We start from the raw sequence: 20,166 nt of genomic DNA on the forward strand, positions 1-20,166 counted from the left end.
ACCAGGGAGAGAGATAGTAATTTTGAAATAGAATTATTGATGATTATACACTCTAATTTGAAAGTCTAAGTAAACTTAACAAGAGAGAACACAGTTACGTTCCACCTGAAAATGCAGTCACACGTGAACTACGAACGTCACTTTCATTCGGTATGCTTTAAAGAGAATACTGATAAGCTGCTGTGTGTCCAGAAGCCTGCACCCAAGGAGGCACAGTGTCTGAAATTCAGGTAGGCAGTGGGAAATGTCCCGATTGTAACTATCTCCAACATCTGGGAGCCAAGATTGGACTCGGGGTATGACACGAGAGACAGAGAACGTGAAAATCATAGAAAGGTGAGTATCCACTACAACGATGAGGAAACAACAGGTACCCGGTCAGTGCAGGTTTGGTTCCCCAGGAGGTACTGGGTTCCCCAGGAGGTACTGAGGAAGGACCTCTGAACAGGCGAGACGTAGGACACGATAGCTACCCAAGTCATTCTCTTGAAGTACATACTCTGATGACAACTTTGACACTGGGTAGCTTCCTCTCCTTAATGGATTCAGTGTGCAAGGCCACGTAGACCCCTCTCCTCCAACTTCTTCATGGAACTGGATGGTTGACTGTTTTTTCCACGCATTTACATAGCACTTCTATGTTAAATAAGAAATGGTTCAAAGGGGTGGTCAAAAAACCTGTGAAGTAGAAGAGGAAAATTATCTTTATTTTCCATATTTTAAAATTTAGATTCAGAAAACAATCATAAGTTTCTTTTTTTTAAGTTTTTTTAATGTTTTTATTTATTTTTGAGACAGAGAGAGAGCATGAGCAGGGGAGGGGCAGAGAGAGGGGGAGACACAGAATCGGAAGCGGGCTCCAGGCTCTGAGCTGTCAGCACAGAGCCCGACGCGGGGCTCGAGCTCACAGAGTGTGAGATCGTGACCTGAGCCAGAGTCGGAAGCTCAATCGACTGAGCCGCCCGGGCGCCCCAACAATCACAACCTTCTTAGAGTCGCGACTTAACCAGTGTCAGGCTGAAACCTTATAATTCCTAGTACAGTAAATGATTTCCCCATCATGTCACACCCCCACATCTAAGCCGCCTTCAAACCCAAGCACCTTGTTTTAAGCTAGACGTAACCTTAAACAAGGAGTATAATCAGAGCTTTGGGGCAAACAAACCAAAGAGAGAAGAGGTAAAAGTTTCTAGGAGCCTTTGAGAACTGTAAATTGGAAGAAAGGAGGAGGAGACTTAACCTCTAGCGACACACACTGTGCTGTCTCCAGTAATCTTTCCGACCACCTTGAGAGGCATAGATTACCATGCCTGCTTTACATAAGAGAACAGATAGGCCCTGCAACGTCAAACAACTCGACCAAAACCACACGCTTATATAGGTGAATATTACTAGAAACTTTATGACTCAGTGGCACATTTGGCCCAAATGTGGGCGTACCGTATAAAACATTCCAATTATAAAGTCTTAAGAGAAAACCCCGTCTTTGTGATCATTTCCCAAATGGCCAGCTGCAAACCTCTGTTCCTAAGGCTGTACACCATAGGGTTCAACAGTGGGGTGATGATGGTGTAGGTTGCTGTCACTGGTCTGTCTTTGCCTGATGAGTATTTGGCTGAGGGCCGCAGGTAGACAGAGGAGGCACAGCCATGGTGGACGATGACCACAGTGAGGTGGGAGGCACAGGTGGGGAGGGCTTTCCGCTTGCCGTCAGCCCATGGGATCTTCAGGATGGTGTGGACAACGAAGCTGTAAGAGGTGCGGAAGAAGAGCAAGGGTACAACTAGCACCAAGGCGCCACAGATGAAGAAGACCAGCTCATTGGTGTACGTTTCAGCACAGGCAAGTTGGATGACTGGTGAGATGTCGCAAAAGTAGTAGTTGACCTTGTTGGAGCCACAGAGAGGGAGGCTGAAGACCAAAGTTGTTCCCACCAGAGATACTAGGAAGCCACTAACAATACAGATTGCTTCCCGCTGGACACATACCCTCCAGTTCACAAGAACCAGGTAGCGCGAAGGCTGGCAGATGGCAGCATAGCAGTCATAACCCATAACTCCCAGAAGCAGGCAGTTGGTGACGGCAAAGCCAAGGAAGAAGAACATCCGGGTGGCACAGCCCACGAAGGAGAGTGTCCTGAGGACAGAGAGCAGGTTGATAAGCATCCTGGGCAGGGTAACAATGATGTAGAAGACCTCCGCAGTTGAAAGGACACAGAGGAAAAAAGGACATGGGGGTGTGGAGGCTGCGGTCCAGCCAGATGACGGACAAGAGGGTGCGGTTCCCACTCGGGATGATCAAATAGAGGCCGAGAAAGAGGACAAACAGGACAGGCTGAAATTCGCCGAGGCTGGAGGAACCCAGCAGCAGGAATTCAGTGACCCGGGAGGAATTGGCCATGGAGAGCAGACACCACACACCAAAGCCAGTGTAATCAGGTCCAGAGACCCTTGGGACAGAGGAACCAGGGAGACTTACCCTTCATACCGTAGCCAGCACCAGTCTGGGGCGAATGGGAAACAACTGGCAAGAAAGAGCAAAAAAGGATTATAAGTCAACCAAAAATTGTCCTAAATAGATATGCACCCACAGTGCTGTTTTCCTGCCAGGGATTTTGACAGTGAATCTGGGGACAAGTGTCCACATGAAGGCACAGGCATTTGCTCCAATAAAGCCTGTCCTACAGCCCCCCGCCCCCCGACTCTGCTCTTGCAGACTTACGTAGTTTCCACTTGAGTTTTTGGTAATCTAATATTCCAAAGAAACTTTACACTAGTTATGACTTCAAGTGGTCACCATTTCATCCATATTACTAATCCATGGATTCCACCAGCAATGGTACCAATGTCTGAGGGTCCACCTCTCACCTGCCTCTAACACATTCCTCAGCTGAGGAAGCAATCTTGCCTGTCTTTGTGTGGTTGGCCTCTGAAGAATACAGTTCCTTTTCATGAGTAGCCTCTTACTCCCTTTCCATGCAGTTATTCATTAAAAGTTAATTTGATTGGGGGGCACCTAGGTGGCTCAGTTGGTTAAGCGGTCTACTTCGTCTCAGGTCGTGGTCTCACAGTTCGCAGGTTCGAGCCCCGCGTCAGGCTCTATGCGGACGGCTGGGAGCCTGGAGCCTGCTTCTGATTCTGTGACTCTGTCTCTCTCTCCTTCAAAAATAAACATTAAAAAAAATTGTTAAGTTAATTTGGTGTAGAACCACTGTTGCCGTCTCAGAAATAGCTTTATGATTCTTCCACACACTCTTGTAGGACAGTAGGGGCTGATTTCCCTAACAGAAAATATGCAGCTGGAAGAATTTAGTTTAGCTTCAACATTCACTGGTGGCACATTTGGTTGCACATCTTACCCTGCTACACCTAACTTGGAGACTCAACAGACCAACGTTCCCCGGATGTCCCTGAATTCCTAGTAGGGAGGCTTAGATACTTCCCTTGATGCTTCTGATAACTTATTGTCACTGGTGCTAGATTACATATATTTTCATTAAAATATTCTTGCCCTTTCCCCTCTCTCTCCCAGATCTGGTCCTTCACCTGGATCCTGTATCTCAATAATGAGTTTCAAAATCCTGCTAATCACATCCGCTGTGGATTTGTGAGAAATGTTGAAACACGTAACTTTTCTCCTCGGCCACATCCAATCTATTTTTGTTCTGCAATACTTCTAGGATCCATTTCTTCCTTTCTTTAGGAACTTACCACCTGTCTGGACTGCTCCAAGAGCATGATAAACCGACCCTCTGGATTTTATCTTGTTACGCTCTAAGCCATCCTCTACTATGGCCCCAGAGTTGTCTTCATACAGGACAAATCCGAACCTCTTACCAAAATTAGATGACCCTCAATTATCTATGAAGTTAAGACAATCATGTTCTGTCTCTCATACTTTTCCCAAATGTAACTTTCCACTCGTAACTGCCACCGTATTCCCCCACATGCACTTCAGCATTGAGGAACTTTGAACAATCAGGTCATTTTTCAATCTACCTTCTAAATCTGGAAATCGTCCATGCTTTATGTTTGTGGGGATTGTTTTCTTCTTCTTTTAATTGTATGAAATTCTCAGTTAAAGTAACATGCACACATTGACTTCTCCCTACAACTTCCTAGTCATGCTTTATTATCACTTTGTCTTTGTCTCTTCAGCTATCCCTAGAACCTGATTGTCACCACCGTTATGAGGTCGTCTTTGATTTCACAAACTGCAACTTACCAGAGACCAGAACTTGCCTCTCTATGCATACAGCAATGTCTAGTTTACAGCAGGGGCTTGAGAGCTTACTGAAAAAATAAATAGTCGTGATCCCAGGTTTTCTTCTGAATTATTTCAGAATGCCCAGGAGGTTTGATTTCAGGTGTCTTCCAAACTTGTTCCCTTAATATTAATTTAACATATATTATTAACCTTCGGCTTCAACATTTTGGGATGAAAAATGTCTCTGAAGCCATTCTCTAAATGCAGAGACAAAAGAGCCATTAAAACTTGTTGCTTTTTGGTTTATCAAGTGATTTTTCCCATTATCTCAATTAGCTAAATGTTTTGATTTTCACTTAAATAACACTTAGTCTTGAAGATCTTTTCAAATACTAAAATTTCTATCATGGTTTGCTCTTTTCCTTAGGCACAGTAGCAAAAATTTGAAATGGGACTAAAATCAGGAGCTTTCACTGGAACAAAGTCCAGTCAAAAGTGAAATGTCATCTCCACTTTTCCAATGCCCTGGCTCCATTCTTTAGTGCTTTCTTTTTTATGGGACCATCCCCAGGAAGAGCAGTGACTAGTTAGCCGAAGACGGTTGGGGTTCTGAAAGGAACTAAAGGCCACATTACTGAGTGACCATGCCAAGACCCTCCCCTGTAGCACTCACAAGACATCATCTGCTTTTTCAGAGTCATCCTTGGAACCTATGCCTGAACTCAAATTTGAAAATAAATTCACTATAAAAAACTTCATTTCTCTTTATCCTGGTTGGTGATGCAGCATACAATATTTGATTAATAAAAGACAGTGCCCTGAGCTTGGAAAGAAGGATGCTATGAATTCAGAGAAGAGCACTGGGAAGATAAGGAGTGTGGGGGGTGGGAATAAATACAAGGAAAAAGTGGGTAATTCAATTGTATTCTTAACAAGTGGAAAAGGTGAATTGATTTTTCATTACTTTGTTCAAGGACTTCATCAGTGTGGGTGAAGCCAGTTCCTTGAGCGGGTTAAAGAGACAGCTAATTCTCCACTCTTAATTCCATTTACAGCCTCTTTTTCTAAATTTCCATCACACAGGAATTAACTGACATACTTACAGTTTTCTATATACACTTTTGCGTTTCAAGACTTTATGCTGAGACAGTGGGTGTGCAAGACATAGAAACGAAGAGGGAGGGAAGGAGAGAGAGAGAGAAAGAAGGAAATCTCAGCCTCTAATATTCTCTCACCTTCATCTGTGGCCCTCCCATCATTCATATTTTTGAAAGTCACTGAACTTCCTCTAATATGTATAGGGAGAGTTTGCTGTTTCTACTATATTTAATATTTAGTATATTTCAAGCTTGTTTCCTGTGTCTTTATCAAAATACTCAACCTGTTATATCCAAACTATTTCATCTTGATTTTGTCTCCAGTAGATTTGAAACCCTCAGGGATAAGGACCATGCCTTATTCCTTCTGTATCCTTGAAACTTAACCCAATATTTAAATGAGACATAAGTGCCTGACGAATAAATAAATTGAATAGTCCATTAATGAATTGTTTCCCTGCTGACCTCCACCTTTATCCTCAGTTTCCACTATTCACTTATCCTTTCTGTCATTTGATCACATTTCCTACTACTGATGATGGGGGAAACTCGGTCAAAGATTCATGGGACAATGCCACGATTTAAATATTTACATACAAGAAATGACTGGCGTGTCACTGCTCTTTTCAATAAGGAAGTCAAGGTCTCTAAACAAAGATAAAAATTTCACAATCCCTCAAGTCAGAGGGCTCTTTCCCAGTGACATCCTGGTGTCTTCATTCTCAGACACTTCCTTGAAATGTCTATAAAGGTTTCTAGGTGAAATTTGCCAAAACTATCTTCTCTGTCATAATTTGCCAGAGGCCTTCTTCCATTTTCCATAAACTCTCTGGACCAACATGAGAAGACTCTCTACCTGACTCCACAGAAAAATATAACCTTTGCCTGTTCTCTGTGGGTAGTTTAGCTAATGCCTCGATGAGTATCACCGATGGTCTTTTCTTTCTACATTGGCCTCAATGCGTTGGTGGTAATTAAGATCCTCTCCTCCACAGGGAGCTAATTACCACGTTGTGCCCGATGCTTGTCCATAATTTCCCCCATTCGCAACTATAGTAATACACTATGAGAGTTTGTTGGCCAAAGAGAAGGTCTTTTCTAATACCCCATAGGGATTAGTCAGTTTCCTCTTAGAAATTCTTGGGGGACTTATTGAAAGCTGGAAGTTTTCCGGGAGCCATTTGTTAAAACAAACATCAATGGAGTGGCCTCCATGGAGGTTCCTTCTATAATGACTCTAAATTTTCATTCTTAGGTGGAATAAAAATGTAAATTTTACATTTTCATTTCTGACATCTGTAAGAGTTGAAGAAAGATACAAATTAAGGACAATACTGGAATGGAAGAGGTAACAAAAGTGTTTCAGACACCTGTTAAACATACGTGTTCCTAGAATACAATGTGAACATGATCAGTATTTGTTCAATAAGTAAATAAATAAATAAAATTTGGATTACGGAGAAGAATGTGGTAGTGCCCTGGTGTAGGCAGGTTTTTGTTAAGACGTCTCCTTTGGTAGAACTTCCTCCTAATTTCAGATTGCATATTTATTCCCTCTGCCAGTGAGTCCGAACACTTGGGCTGGAAATAGGGCACATGCTAGAGGCTGACGAAAGTGATTCAGAAAGACTAAAAATACAGAGTTGGGAAATTATGTACAGCACTCACAAACCAAACAAGCAAGAGAGGTATCTCCACGTTTGACAATTTAAGGTTCAGGCCGGGAGTATTAAATTAACAACGAAAGAGAGTAATAAAACAAAACAAAAATACTTTTAATGCCAGCAAGTACAATTCACAGTGAAATTGTAATAGATGTGAATTTATGTCCTCTCCAAGAAACACTGATGCAAACTTCATAAGAAACTATACAATATTTACAAGGACACACACTAATAATGGGTAACTTTCATATACCACTCTGCTCAAACAGGTCAGGAAGAAAAATATAGCTAAGAATTTAGAAGGCCTAAGCAGCAAATTAGTGAAGTACATCTGAAGAGCATTTATTGTACTTTATGTTCTAATGAAAAAGTACACATGTTCATCTCAAGGCACATGAAGTGAGTAGGTATATTGGCTGTGTATTAAGCCACAATAAAACCTTGAACGAAGGTCATAAAGTGGTAAGAATACAAACAATATTCCTTAATCCCAGCATAATACACTGTTAATGAAAAACAAAGTTAAAAGGCTCTTCCATCTGAGAATTTAAAAATCTATTAAATAATTATTGGTCAAAAGGGAAATACAAAGCGAAAGGAAATAAGGTCCCATAAATAATACCAACTACATACTGTTTAGTAGAATACATGGGTTAACTTTAAATGTTTTTTTTAACATTTTACTTACTTATTTTCGAGAGAGAGGGAGAGAGACAGAGCACAAGCAGGGGAGGGGCGGGGGTGGAGGTCAGGGGACACAGAATCCAAAGCAGACTTCGGGCTCTGAGCTGTCAGCACAGAGCCCAATGCGGGACTTGAACAGACCACAAGATCATGACCTGAGCTGAAGTCAGATATTTAACCGACTGAGCCACCCAGGCGCCCCTACATGGGTTAAGTTTAAAGCAGTGATAAGAGGACATTTCACAGCCTAATTATAGATAAAAAATAAATCAAAAAATAAAAGTACATAGAAAGGATCAGAAAGTTAGAAATAAAACAACAATTTACAGGAAAATTCAAAAGAATAATAATACAAATAAAATTTCAAATAACGATATGGGGGGAGAAACAACCCTAGAATTCATCCATTTATTCACACATACATTAGCTCTTTGAAAACAATACACAAAACTTACAAACTACTATATGAACCAGAAAAAAAAAATTAAACCCAAATATACATAGTATAAAATGACACAGAAAATAACCATTTCTAAGATATTTTCAAAAGTCAGAACATTTGTGCACAAACTTTATAATTTTCAAAGCCTAGCTGAGATGAATAATTTTGTAGAAAACTGAATTCCAGATGTGATCCGCTCAAAATAAAAATGGCCTTAGAGGTCAATTTTCTTACAAGGAATATGACTATGGTGCTTTCCCTCAGAAAAGACACTCTACCTGTATCTTTCACAGAATTTCAACAAACATTCAAACATGAGGTGATCTCAGCTAACATACAATCATAATTCAATAAATACTTCTTTAAGAAACAGGGAAAACCCCGTTTTAATCTTCAACTCACGTAATGCTAAAAAATCTTGTGGACATGTCAGTAAAATGCAAAGAGCTAAATGCTTAGAAACAATACCTATCACTGAATGAAAAACTTGGAAACTAAGCTTAAAGATAATGACGGATTCTCAGAGTAGCAAGTAACCAAAACTTTGACTGTAAGTTGAAAAATTTCCTTGAAACAAAAGCACGATGGAAAATATTAGAGAACCAACAAATGAAAAATTCCTCAAAAATAATTAAAATGTGAATACAAACTTATTACAAGCCGATGGATAAAATGACTAGAACTGTAAAGTATGAAATGATTCTAGGCATCCCATTTATAAAATAAAAGTTGCACAAAAGGCATACAATTCACTGAACAGTTCAAATTTAATTTTAATGAAATCGTTTAGTTAATAGGATATGAAGTATGGCCCATTACCCTTCGAAGGGCTGACTTGAACTCCTGATTTCTCAGACTGTAAATCATTGGATTGAACAGCGGAGTCAGGATGGTGTAGGACACAGATATGAGGGTGTCTTGACTTGAGGAGTAGCTGGACTTGGGCCTTAAGTAGATGAAAGAGGCACAACCATAATGAACAGTTACCACGATGAGATGAGAGGCACAGGTGGAGAAAGCCTTGTACCTGCCGGTGGAGGATGGGATCTTCAGAATGGCAGAAATGATACGAATGTAGGAGATCAGGATAAGTAGCAGGGGAACGACCAAGACAAACACACCAATCATGAATATGACCAACTGGCTGAGGCGTGAGTGGTGCGATGCCACCGCGAGGACAGGGGCGATGTCACAAAAGTAGTGACGGAGCTGGTTGGAGGCGCGGAAGGGCAGGTGGAATACCATGGACGTGATAATCTGTGCAATAGTAAAGCCACAGGCACAGGCAGCAGCCACGAGTCCCACACACACCCCGTGTCCCATGAGCTCCGTGTAGCGCAGAGGGTTACAGATGGCCACGTAGCGATCATACCCCATGGCCGCCAGCAGGAAGGAGTGAGAGCAGCCGAGGAAGAGGAAGGTGAACATCTGGATGGCACAGCCCAGGAAGGAGATGGTCTTCTTCTGGGCCAGGAGGTCAACCAGCATCTTGGGTACGATGACGAAGGTGTAGCAGGTCTCAGAGCAAGAGAGGACCGCGAGGAAGAAGTACATGGGGGTGTGAAGGGCTCTGTCTAGCACGATGGTGGAAATGATGATGGCATTGGTGCCCAGAGTGAACAGGTAGAGGGGCAGGAAGGCAACAAAGAGCAGCCGCTGCAGCCCGGCCAGAGAGGAGAAGCCGAGGAAGACGAACTCTGTCACCAGGGTCCCGTTGCCCCGCTCCATGGACAGCACCTGCAGAAAGGAGAGTCATGGACAGAGACAGAGGCCAGGATCCGGGAAACGTATGGGAAGCTCAGCACAAAGTCTGCAGGCAGCAAGAACTTCATTCCTCCTTGGAAAGCTCTGCTAAGAAAAGGATCAAGGCGAAATATACAACCAACCAACTGACGGCCAACTAGGAGGCATTCTCTAAGACTAAGACCATGTTATCTCTCTAGCCAAGGATTAAGGAACTGTCTGTTTCCTTTTGCATCTTCCTTAGGGATTATTGTGTTTCTCTTGCCCACTCCAAGCCCAAGGAAACTAGCTCTCCAGAAGGAAAAACTAAGTTTAACTTCAGCCATCTGAACTTGGAATGTGGAATGAAGGAATGAGTGGCGTTGGGACACAGCGTACGAACCTCAGTTTATCCAACCATAGGAAGGGAGAGGAAGAATTAGATGATGTCCAGCAAACGTGTGAGGGGAATTGTGTTTGTTGATGACTTACTATATGCTAGGATATGTGGTAAGCACTGCATATATCCATGTCGATTATTCATTACAATTCATTCTTATGGCAGTACCCCAAACAATAAGGAAAGAAACACCTTTAGTGTTATCTCTGGCAGACTAAGCCAGCGATTACAGACATTACTGGAGGCTCCACACTGGAACCCTGAGCCAAGGGGGGAACAGAAGACAGCGCTGCTTTAAAGAAGGTCTCCTTTCCTAGGAAGAGAAGAGTCACCAGGGTGGTGAAAAGAGATTCACTACCTTTGTGGCATTTGCAGCTCGCCTCCCTTTTCCCATTTTCCATGCCTCAGAGAAACTCAGAGAAGAGAGTTCTCCCCAAAATGGTGCAGGGCTTGTCCAGAGCATGAAAAAAAATGCAACAATTGGTCTGTTTTCCAGGTTCCCGTGTCCCGTCATAACTCACAGGCTTTATGTCTTTTATATATTATTGTCAACAAGATTCCTTTTGAATATTTGGCTACTAAACATGGTCTGCAAACTACTAGAAAGGAGCATTTCTAAAGTCATTTTTAGCGCTTATATCAGATCATTTTTTACTGGGTGTATTTCCCAACTTTCTAAGCCTAGTGAGTGAAGAAAGTGTTCTCAGGGAGCAAAATCACCTAGCCTTTATTTAGATTGCATCCAATCTTTATTTACACACCTTTCAGTGTATTTATATACTTTTAGGTTGAGGAATTATTTCCATCTGCCACCAGAATTGTTTGTTTTTCTGTTCTTCTAGCCAAGAGAAAACCTTAGATTCTTAGATTTTAAGGTAAATGATGGGAAATTTCTGAAACTCATTGTATCTATGCCTAGAATTGAGCGATAATACATTTTTGTTCTTTCTTACATGATAGAAACTGGTTCTAAACTTCAATAGATATAATCATTCATTCATTTGAAGTTAGTATTAGGATACTCACATACGCTGGTTTTAAATGTCTTTAACAAATAAGAGGAATTTTTAATTCTGCGATTATAAGGATATTTCTGTTAAATAAAATATGAAATATGTATATACCCCGCCTATCCCCACTATATACATACGTATGTAATAGCTGTATGTTTACTATACTAAGAAAAACAAAACAATGAGACAATATCTGTACATGGCACCCTCACCAGGACAAATGGATTTCCATCTATTTCAAGACACTGAGGCAAATCTGAATTTATGCTCATTAGTTATCCTTGTCTTAGCCCCTTTCAAAGATCTTTCTGGATCTTCTTTCTCCTAATCCATGCTGAATTCCCACTATGCCCTCACTCCACTCATATGATATGTAGAATTCTGGAAGCTTGAATTTCCTTGATTGTGAAAGAGTACCCAATACCAAAATATTCAATACCAAATACCCAGTACCCAATACCAAATAATCTACCTAATTACAAATAACGAGATCATTTTTGGTATCTACCCAACACCAAAATAATATTTTGGGTTGTTCATCACTCAGACCCATGAGAACAGCTGATTTCAGTCAAATGGACTTTTCTTATATACTATGAATATAACTGCACCATCTAAGTGAGTTGTGTGATTAGTATATATGCCCTTTTTGTGGTGTCTGGGGACCCAGAGGCACAGTCCATCTGAGAAAGCAGTGCTCGTCCGCCCAAGAAAACATCAGAGACCACCACAGTGAGTTAGGTCTATACTATGGATGGAAAGATACAAGAGCAGAAAAATTTTAAGAAGGTTTTCCAGCCCAATACCAGCACGCTGTAAAATTAAGGTAAAAGATCCTTCCATTTGATGTAAGAAGACCTATATGTTAGGTCTAGCTTTGTGTAACTTTGGGCAAGGCACGTCATTTGGATATTTGGTCTCTTTAAAATTAAAGGGGCTGGAGTAAGCCATCACTGTAATGAACTGTCAGGACGCATGGAAAAGTATTTCAGCAGAAATTCCTTGAACAGTGTCTTGCAGAAGGACTTTTGACTTAAGGTGAGAGTGGAGTACCGACCCCTAAGAGTCCTTTCCACTCAGGGAATCCAAGATTCTCTCAATGGTGATCCCTAAAGTGCCCTTATATTCTAGAACTTATGGATGGAATTCAGGTTATGATTCTAGGATATGACACTCGCACACCTTATCTTTCTAACTCCTTAGATGCCTCCTTGGGATATTATGTAACCTGGATTTAAATAGTGACTCGACACATGAGGGTACTGGGTACCTCAAAAAAGAGAACAATTCTACATAAAGTTTGGACGCAAAACTTTTGAGACATTCAGATATTTATTTTAGGAAAAGCCCCAATCAATAAACTGAGAGAAACTATGGAGGCAGCATCAGATAGTAAAGAAGATTTTATCTTCTTAGATACACATGAAAAACCTGAACTTGCCCTATTAAAATGGAGTCTAAGCATCAGATTTCCAATATAGCTAACAACAGTCATCCATGAATACACGGCAGAGAGACAAGTGAAGGCTCAGTATCTGTTTCTTTTAATCCATGAGCCATCCAATCGAAAAGAAAGGAAAAGAAAATCTAGCTAGGAACAAGACTGACCCAGTCTGGTCATTAAGAAAATTCAGAGAACTTTATGGAGCATACTGAATCACTCTTAGGACTTTGAGTTAAAAGTAGCCCCTGATTCTCAAGCCTGCCACTTACAGGAGCTGCCATCACTTGATCTCCTTTGTCAGGGGTGGGGTTGATGTTCACAAGCACCACTCATCACTCAGGTTCACGCACCACAAAGCCCCAGACTACGTCAACATCCCCGCTGTTCAGTAAGTACCTACATTGCCCTCTTCCTTTCAATTCAGACAGAAGGAGCTGTTCGGTATGTGGGAACCCTTGACAACTAGATCCTAAGCCAAAGATTAGAATGTGAAGAAAGGAAAGCAGAGAGAGTGAACCTGCCCTACGTAGAAGCTCTTATCTGCATCAATATAGGAAGCCTCTTTCACCCATCAGGACCCTCGACCTCTCCAGCCAAAGTCACTCTCTGTAGACATTCTGGTGACCAGCAGGCAGTGTGGTTATTAGCAACATGTACTGTGATCGTTGGACTCCTGAGGCTGTATCTACTACTGGAGACATCGTCTTGGGGTTAATTAGAACATCAAGCCTGTTTGGGAAAACTAATGTCACCAATTTCTTAAAGGTACCCTTTGCCGAGGAACCTGGGGAGAAGGAGCCATGAGCAAAGTTAGCCCGTGTCTTCATTGGAAGTTCAGTCCATCTGTGATAGATTGTGAAGGAGAAACCACCATAATAAAATCTGTATTGCAGAGACCATGTGGAAAGGTTTCATTGAATTTCTGTCAGGGAAAAGAGTATGTTATGTTGGGAATAACAGTATATAAAGTTACTTCTCAACTTTAGTGCTTGTAAGAGTCAAAATAGGACTTGATTACAAATTCATCTTCTCGGGTTCTTGTCCATAGATATTCTAATTAGAGACATTGAGATATTCTGCCAAAACCTAAGTTTTTGGCACGTATCTTCAGCGTACTTGAGTTCTATCATTAAATTGTTTGTTGTCTACAGATGTTTTTTTACTGGAGTGACTAAACAAAGTTGTCACTTTCAACCAAGTGAATCCAAAGTGAGTATAGTTCCAGGCAAACTCCCAGCACGAACTGTGAAGGCAGACTGACCATCAAAGTTCGAAGGTTTACCATGGAAGAATAAAACACTGTTGAGAAACGACGGGTAATATGGAGGCTCACCCTTCCCAGGAGTAAGCCGCCTTAGAAATAAAAAGAGCATGCTGTGGGAACAGGAAGAAACCAATAATACAGAGACCCAGAGAGGACCGCTCAGGAATTAATGTGTGCATATTTGAAACTCAGGCTTTGACAGAAGTGACCTCTCACGTCAGTAAGAAAATGGTGATTAGTTAGTGAATCATACTGGCAAGCAGGCTCCCTCTCTGTACCCCACCACTCAAAGGAGGTGTCCTGGTAGAGCAAAGAAGTGGCTTCCTGGAGCCTCACTAGCAGCACCAACCGTGTGACCACCCTGGATGGAGTTGTGAGTCTCCTCCGAACTCGCAAACAACGTACTGTGCCCCTGGGCCAGCAGCCAGCACGTGTGAGTCTGGGAATCCGTGTGAGAGGAGACAGAAAGAGTTCCTTCCTTTGCACCCTGACCGACACCCATAAGGTTGGGCTTTGTAGTTCAGAGCCATGATTTCTCCCAGGAGTGTTACCTGTGCCAGGAAACTCGAGACAGGAAATTGAGACTTGCCCTTGGCCGCTTCAGTCCGCTTTGGTCTACAAACGATCTAGAGGCAGAAAGGGGTTTATTCCTCTAGCTAGGGTAATTGGTCCGATTTCGTTATGCTTGCCACAGAATCGATTTTATTTTTCGGGACGCGTTTCCTCAATCTAAGAATTTAAACTTAGTTTATCTATCTGTAAGTTACAGATAGATGATTTTTGCCGAGTATCCTTTAACAGAGGAACATAGCTACATATTTCAAAGAATATGTAGATTTTTTGAAAGATACACTCCTCAGTGTTTAGGCTTATCAATTCCAGAGGTTACCTGTCATTTCTTTCTCCCATGACAGAAACAATAGGTATTTTTTCTCTCTTTAAAACATTTTTAATCTATTTTCACTTTTGATTTGGAAACTTTTTCCAACTTCACAGAAAATTGTACATATTTAAGATATACAATACGATGCCTTGATATACGTATACATTGTGAAATGGTTATCACAATAAAGCCCCTTAACATATCAGTCACGTCACATAGTTATAACCTGTGTGTGTGGTGAGAACACTTGTGATTAGCATATACAATATATATTTTTTCTTCATATATATATATGTGTATATATATACACACACATATGTTTTCTTCACCTATTCATCCATTGATAATATAATTTAGCTGTGGGCTTTTCATCTATGGCCTTTATTATGTCCTAGTAAATTCCTACTCTACCCAATTTGTTAAGAGTTTTAATCATGAATGGATGTTGTACTTTGTCAAATGCTTTCTCCGCATTTTTGTTTTGATCATGTTTTTTCTCTCCTTTTGTTAGTGTGGTCTATCACACTGATTGATTGGTGCACTTTGAACTTTCTGCATTTCAGGAGTAAGTCTCACTTGAACATAATGTGTAATAATTGTAATGGTCCTTGTATTCAGTTTTCCAGGAAACTGAATTGCTGAGGACTTCTGCATCTGTGTTTATCAGAGATACTGGCCCATGATATTTCTGTGCTATCTTTGCCTTTGGCGTCAGGGTAATATTACCCTCACGAAAGGAGTTTGAAATTGTTCCCTCTTCTATTTTTTGGAAGAGATTAAAAGGATTGGTGTTAATTTTTTGTCACACGTTTGGTAGAAAGTACCCGTGATACTATCTAGTCTGGGCTCTTCCTTGCTGGGAAATTTTCGATTACAGATCAATTTCTTTATTTGTAATTGGGCTTGTCAAGCTTTCTGTTTCTTCTTGATACAATTTTGGTGGATTATATGTTTTCAGGAATTTATCCAATTTGTAGCAGTACAATTGTTCATAATAGCCCCCTATGATCCTTTCTGATTCTCAGGCATACATTGTACATGTCTCTTCTTTCATTTTTTATTTCATTTATTTGAGTCTTCTGTCTTTTACTTCAATTACTCTGGTGGAAGTTTTGTCAATTTTGTTTTTATTTTTGTTTTCAAAAAGAGTAGACTTGGTTTGGTTGATCATTCTTTTATACTGGCTTTCTAGTATCCTTTTGGTGTGTTTCTTCTCTAATAATTATTATTTCACTCCTGTTAACTTTGGGCTTAGTTTGTTCTCTTTTTTCTTCTTTCTAAAAGTATAGTGTCAGTTTGTTTATTTGAGATCTGTACTTTTTTAGGCATTTATGGCTACAAACTTTCCTCTTAATTCTACTTATGCTGCATCCTGTACACCCTACTATGTTGTATTTTCATTTTTTGTTTGTCTCAAGATATTCTTTAAATGCTCTTTTAAATTCCTCTTTGCCCCAGTGATTATCAAGAGTGTGCTCGTTTAGTTTCCATCTATTTGTGAATTTTCGCATGTTCTTGCTGTCAGTGATTTCTGATTTCATTCCATTGTAGTCAGAAAAGTTACTTGGAATGATGTTGATTCTGAATTTGTTGAGACTCGTTTTGTGTCCTAGCATGTGATCTATCCTGGAGGATGTCCTGTGTGCACTTGAAAAGGCAATGCATTCTTCTGCAGTTGGATGGAGAGTTCTGTATATGTCTGTTAGATCCATTTGTTCTATACTGTTGTTCCATTCTTCGTTTTCTTGACCAACTTTCTGTCTGAATGATCCTTTTATGGAAGGTGACACTTTGAAATCTCCCCCTATTATTGGATTGCTATCTGTTTCTCCCTTCAGAGCTGTCAATATTTGTTTTACATATTTAGGTGCTTTAATGTAGGGTGCATATATATCCATAATTGTTATATCTTCCTATAAATTGGCACTTTTATCATTATGTAACGATAATGATACAATAGGTATTTTTTGTCTCTTGTAGCAGTTTTGACTTCAGTGTATCTTGTCTGATATGAAGAGAGCCACCCCTGTTCTTTTTCTGTTTACCATTTTCATGGAATATCTTTTTTCCATCCCTCACTTTCAGCCTATATGTGTCCTAAAAAGCTAAAGCGAGTCATTTGCAGGCAAGACATTTTTGGATCTTGTGTTTTTATTTATTCAGTCATTCTGTCTCTTATTTGGAGAATTTACTCCATTGACATTTAAAGTGACTAGTGAAGGACTTACTCTTGCCATTTTGTTCATTGTCTTCTGATTGTTTTGTGGTTTGTTTCTTCCTTTCTTCCTCGCTCGCTGTCTTCCTTTATGGCTACTGTTTTTTAAGGAACACTACTAGGGCAGGGAAGAGTATGTCTGGAATCTAGGAGAGAAGATAGGGCATCTTTTATTACTTCATATACAAATTTTGATTGAAACAACCTAAATTAGGCAAAGTCACAATGGCTAGATTGCTTGGAAATATTGAGGTGTTGGCTAAGTTCAAAAGACTGTTCAATAGGTGAAAGAAAAAATCATAAATAACTATGACAGTCTTGTGATAAATTCCAGAAATGAGGGTTGCAGTAGCTGTGTTTTATTTTCTTGCTTGCCTAATGATGTATATATCTGTATATGTTAACCATACTCCCCCTTTTCTTAATAAACTAGTATATACAAGGTGTGCTGCTGGTGATAAACATCATAATTCAATATTTAAAACAAGGGCATCAGGGAATACTTAACCCGTGGCACCGTGTCTCCTTTTTTTGAAGGTGAATGTGGACATACTGTGTGAGGTATATTTGCATCATATTAGTTACTACTGTTTGGAAATGGAAACAAGAAAAGAAGGTTATGTATGAATGTTGAATATCCAAAAGGAAAAATTGTGCTGGTTATATTTTGTTGATACTTCATATCATACTTATAATTCTAAAGCTCTCTTTACTGTACTCTTCTAGAAGGACAGAAATCCTCAAATTCCTGGAGTCTGTCCAGATTCTTTGTGTCAAGGAGCAAGAATTCCTATACCCTCAAAGGTCCTTCTAACTGGACTAAAGAATTGACATGAGATAGATTAACAGGAGAAAACCAATTAAAATTAATAGGTGTACATATGGAGAATCCCCAAAGACATGGAAATTCCAAAGACAGTTAGGCAAAATGAGGTCTATAATGTCATTCCCAACTAAGGAGAAGGGGTAGGGGTCTGGGATTTCAGAAAAAAGGAATGCACTTCAGAAGGAAATAAAAAGAGCAGATGTTTGGTAATTACATGTTTGCCCTACCAGGTAGATGGGTCACTCAGATCAAATTTATCTGTTAATAACCTTTATTTGGGGGAATCACCACCAGTTTAGATTCTTCTGTGTGGTTAAGGCAGGACAGAAGTTTCCGTTGAGCCCACAAGGTCTCAAGTGCCTTCAGCTCAAAATAACTCACATGCCAAAGTGGTACATTCTGGGAGAGTGAAGGGAAGGGGGAGACTGCCCTGAATCCCTTCACTTGCCAGGAGAATTTGAGACATATTTAGAGCTGTATAGATAATGGAAGAGAAGGAAAGGCAGTGTTTTCTGGGAACATGTTATGCCAGCAGATGGTAGGTACGGGCTTTTGCCCTTGGCATTTGGATTTCCTGAGAATCACTCTCTAGGGCTGCATCAGCCAAAACCATAGGTGGGGCCTCCCTATAATCCTTTTAAATGCTGAAAGTCAAGAACAACCCTCCTGACGTTCTTTCTCTTGGCCTTCAACAGATATATATCTCTAAGTCCTCTATCAAATCTTTCATTACTTTAAATACCTCAAGTGGATTTGCTCTCAGAAAACAGCTATGTATGATCTGACATCAATCTTTGCAGTAGATGCGGGAGGTTTATGATAATGTTATAAATGTATACTTTCACTAATTATCTGTGGACAAGTCAATTTCTCCATGACATACATACATATATATATATATATATATACACACACACACATATATATGTATATACATATACATATGCATGTACCCATATACATATGCATATATACATATACATATATGTATATACACATATATATATATAATGCTTTTTTTTTTTCAGCGTTTATTTATTTTTGGGACAGAGAGAGACAGAGCATGAACGGGCGAGGGGCAGAGAGAGAGGGAGACACAGAATCGGAAACAGGCTCCAGGCTCCGAGCCATCAGCCCAGAGCCCGACGCGGGGCTCGAACTCACGGACCGCGAGATCGTGACCTGGCTGAAGTCGGACGCTTAACCGACTGCGCCACCCAGGCGCCCCTATATAATGCTTTTTTTAACTTTTCAGTTCTAGTCAAGATGAAAGATAAAAATGTTATTTGCCTCTTTTGACATTCCTTTGATTACATCTTAGTAGGGGTAAAACATTTCACAAAAATTTATCAGGTATTCCTTCAACTTTTGGAATTTTTCTACTTATAACACTTTCTTATTTTTCTTTTGCTTTTGGTCTTTATGGATTTGTAAGACTACGTGGTTCACAAATTACATTTCGACTTTGAATTAAAAGGGTTCCAACTAGTTTTTTAATTTTTATTAAAATATTTTCTGCCATTGAAAACTAACCTTACAGAGATTCCTTTATATGCCATAAAATGTTTCCAATTTAAATGTACAGTTTGGTGAGTTTTGAAAGATGCATATACCCAAGCAATAACCACCCCATCAAGATATAAAACATTTCTACAACCCCCAAAAGTTCCTTCCCATCTGTTTATGGTCAATTCCACTCAACCCACGCCTGTAGAGAAACACTAAACTTGTTTTTATTGATATGGTTTGATCTTTTCCATAATTTCATAAAAATGAAATCAAATAGCATGTTCATTTTTGTGTCTTCTACCTTTCACTGAGCGTAAGGGTTTTGAGACTCACTTATTTTGTTGCATTTATCCGTTTTCTGTTTATTGCTTAACAGCATTCCATTTACAAACACACCACAATTTATTCATTTGTTGAACTGTTGGAGGACATTTGGCTTATTTCCAGTTTGAGGCTAATCGGAGTAAAACTCTTATGAAATGAGTCTCCAATTCATTATGCAGACATACATGTTCATTTATCTTTGGTAAGTATCTACGAGGGGGATGGCTGTGCCAGCTGGTAGAGGTAAATCTAACCATTTATAAAGTGTCAAACTGGTTTCCAGAAAGGCTGTATGGTGACTAATTTCTACCAGCAAGGCAGGAGGGCTCCAGCACCCTCACATCCTGTCTGCTTCTTCTACTGTTCATCTTTTCAACAGCCCACAAGGGTAGTGACATTTCACGGTACCTTGATTATGCATGTACTTGAAGATTAAGTGTGCTGGGCAGTTTTTCATGTGCTTCTGGCTATTT

General features: G+C 40.2%; 2 protein-coding genes across 2 annotated transcripts; both read right to left on the bottom strand.

Moving 5' to 3' along the window:
* Nucleotides 1–1,457: 1,457 nt before the first annotated feature.
* LOC122476543 (olfactory receptor 10R2) lies at nucleotides 1,458–2,403 on the bottom strand. The gene is given in 2 exon segments (XM_043569372.1): nucleotides 1,458–2,225; nucleotides 2,227–2,403. Coding segments are annotated over 2 exon segments (942 nt in total). The 5' UTR covers nucleotides 2,401–2,403.
* Nucleotides 2,404–8,879: 6,476 nt separating this feature from the next.
* On the bottom strand, nucleotides 8,880–10,750 carry LOC122475979 (olfactory receptor 10K1-like). The gene has a single exon (XM_043568134.1). The coding sequence runs from the start codon at nucleotides 9,819–9,821 to the stop codon at nucleotides 8,880–8,882; it is 942 nt and encodes a 313-aa protein (XP_043424069.1). The 5' UTR covers nucleotides 9,822–10,750.
* Nucleotides 10,751–20,166: the final 9,416 nt, after the last annotated feature.

This window comes from Prionailurus bengalensis, chromosome E4 (genome assembly GCF_016509475.1).
Source record: "Prionailurus bengalensis isolate Pbe53 chromosome E4, Fcat_Pben_1.1_paternal_pri, whole genome shotgun sequence".
Taxonomy (NCBI): Eukaryota; Metazoa; Chordata; class Mammalia; order Carnivora; family Felidae; genus Prionailurus; species Prionailurus bengalensis.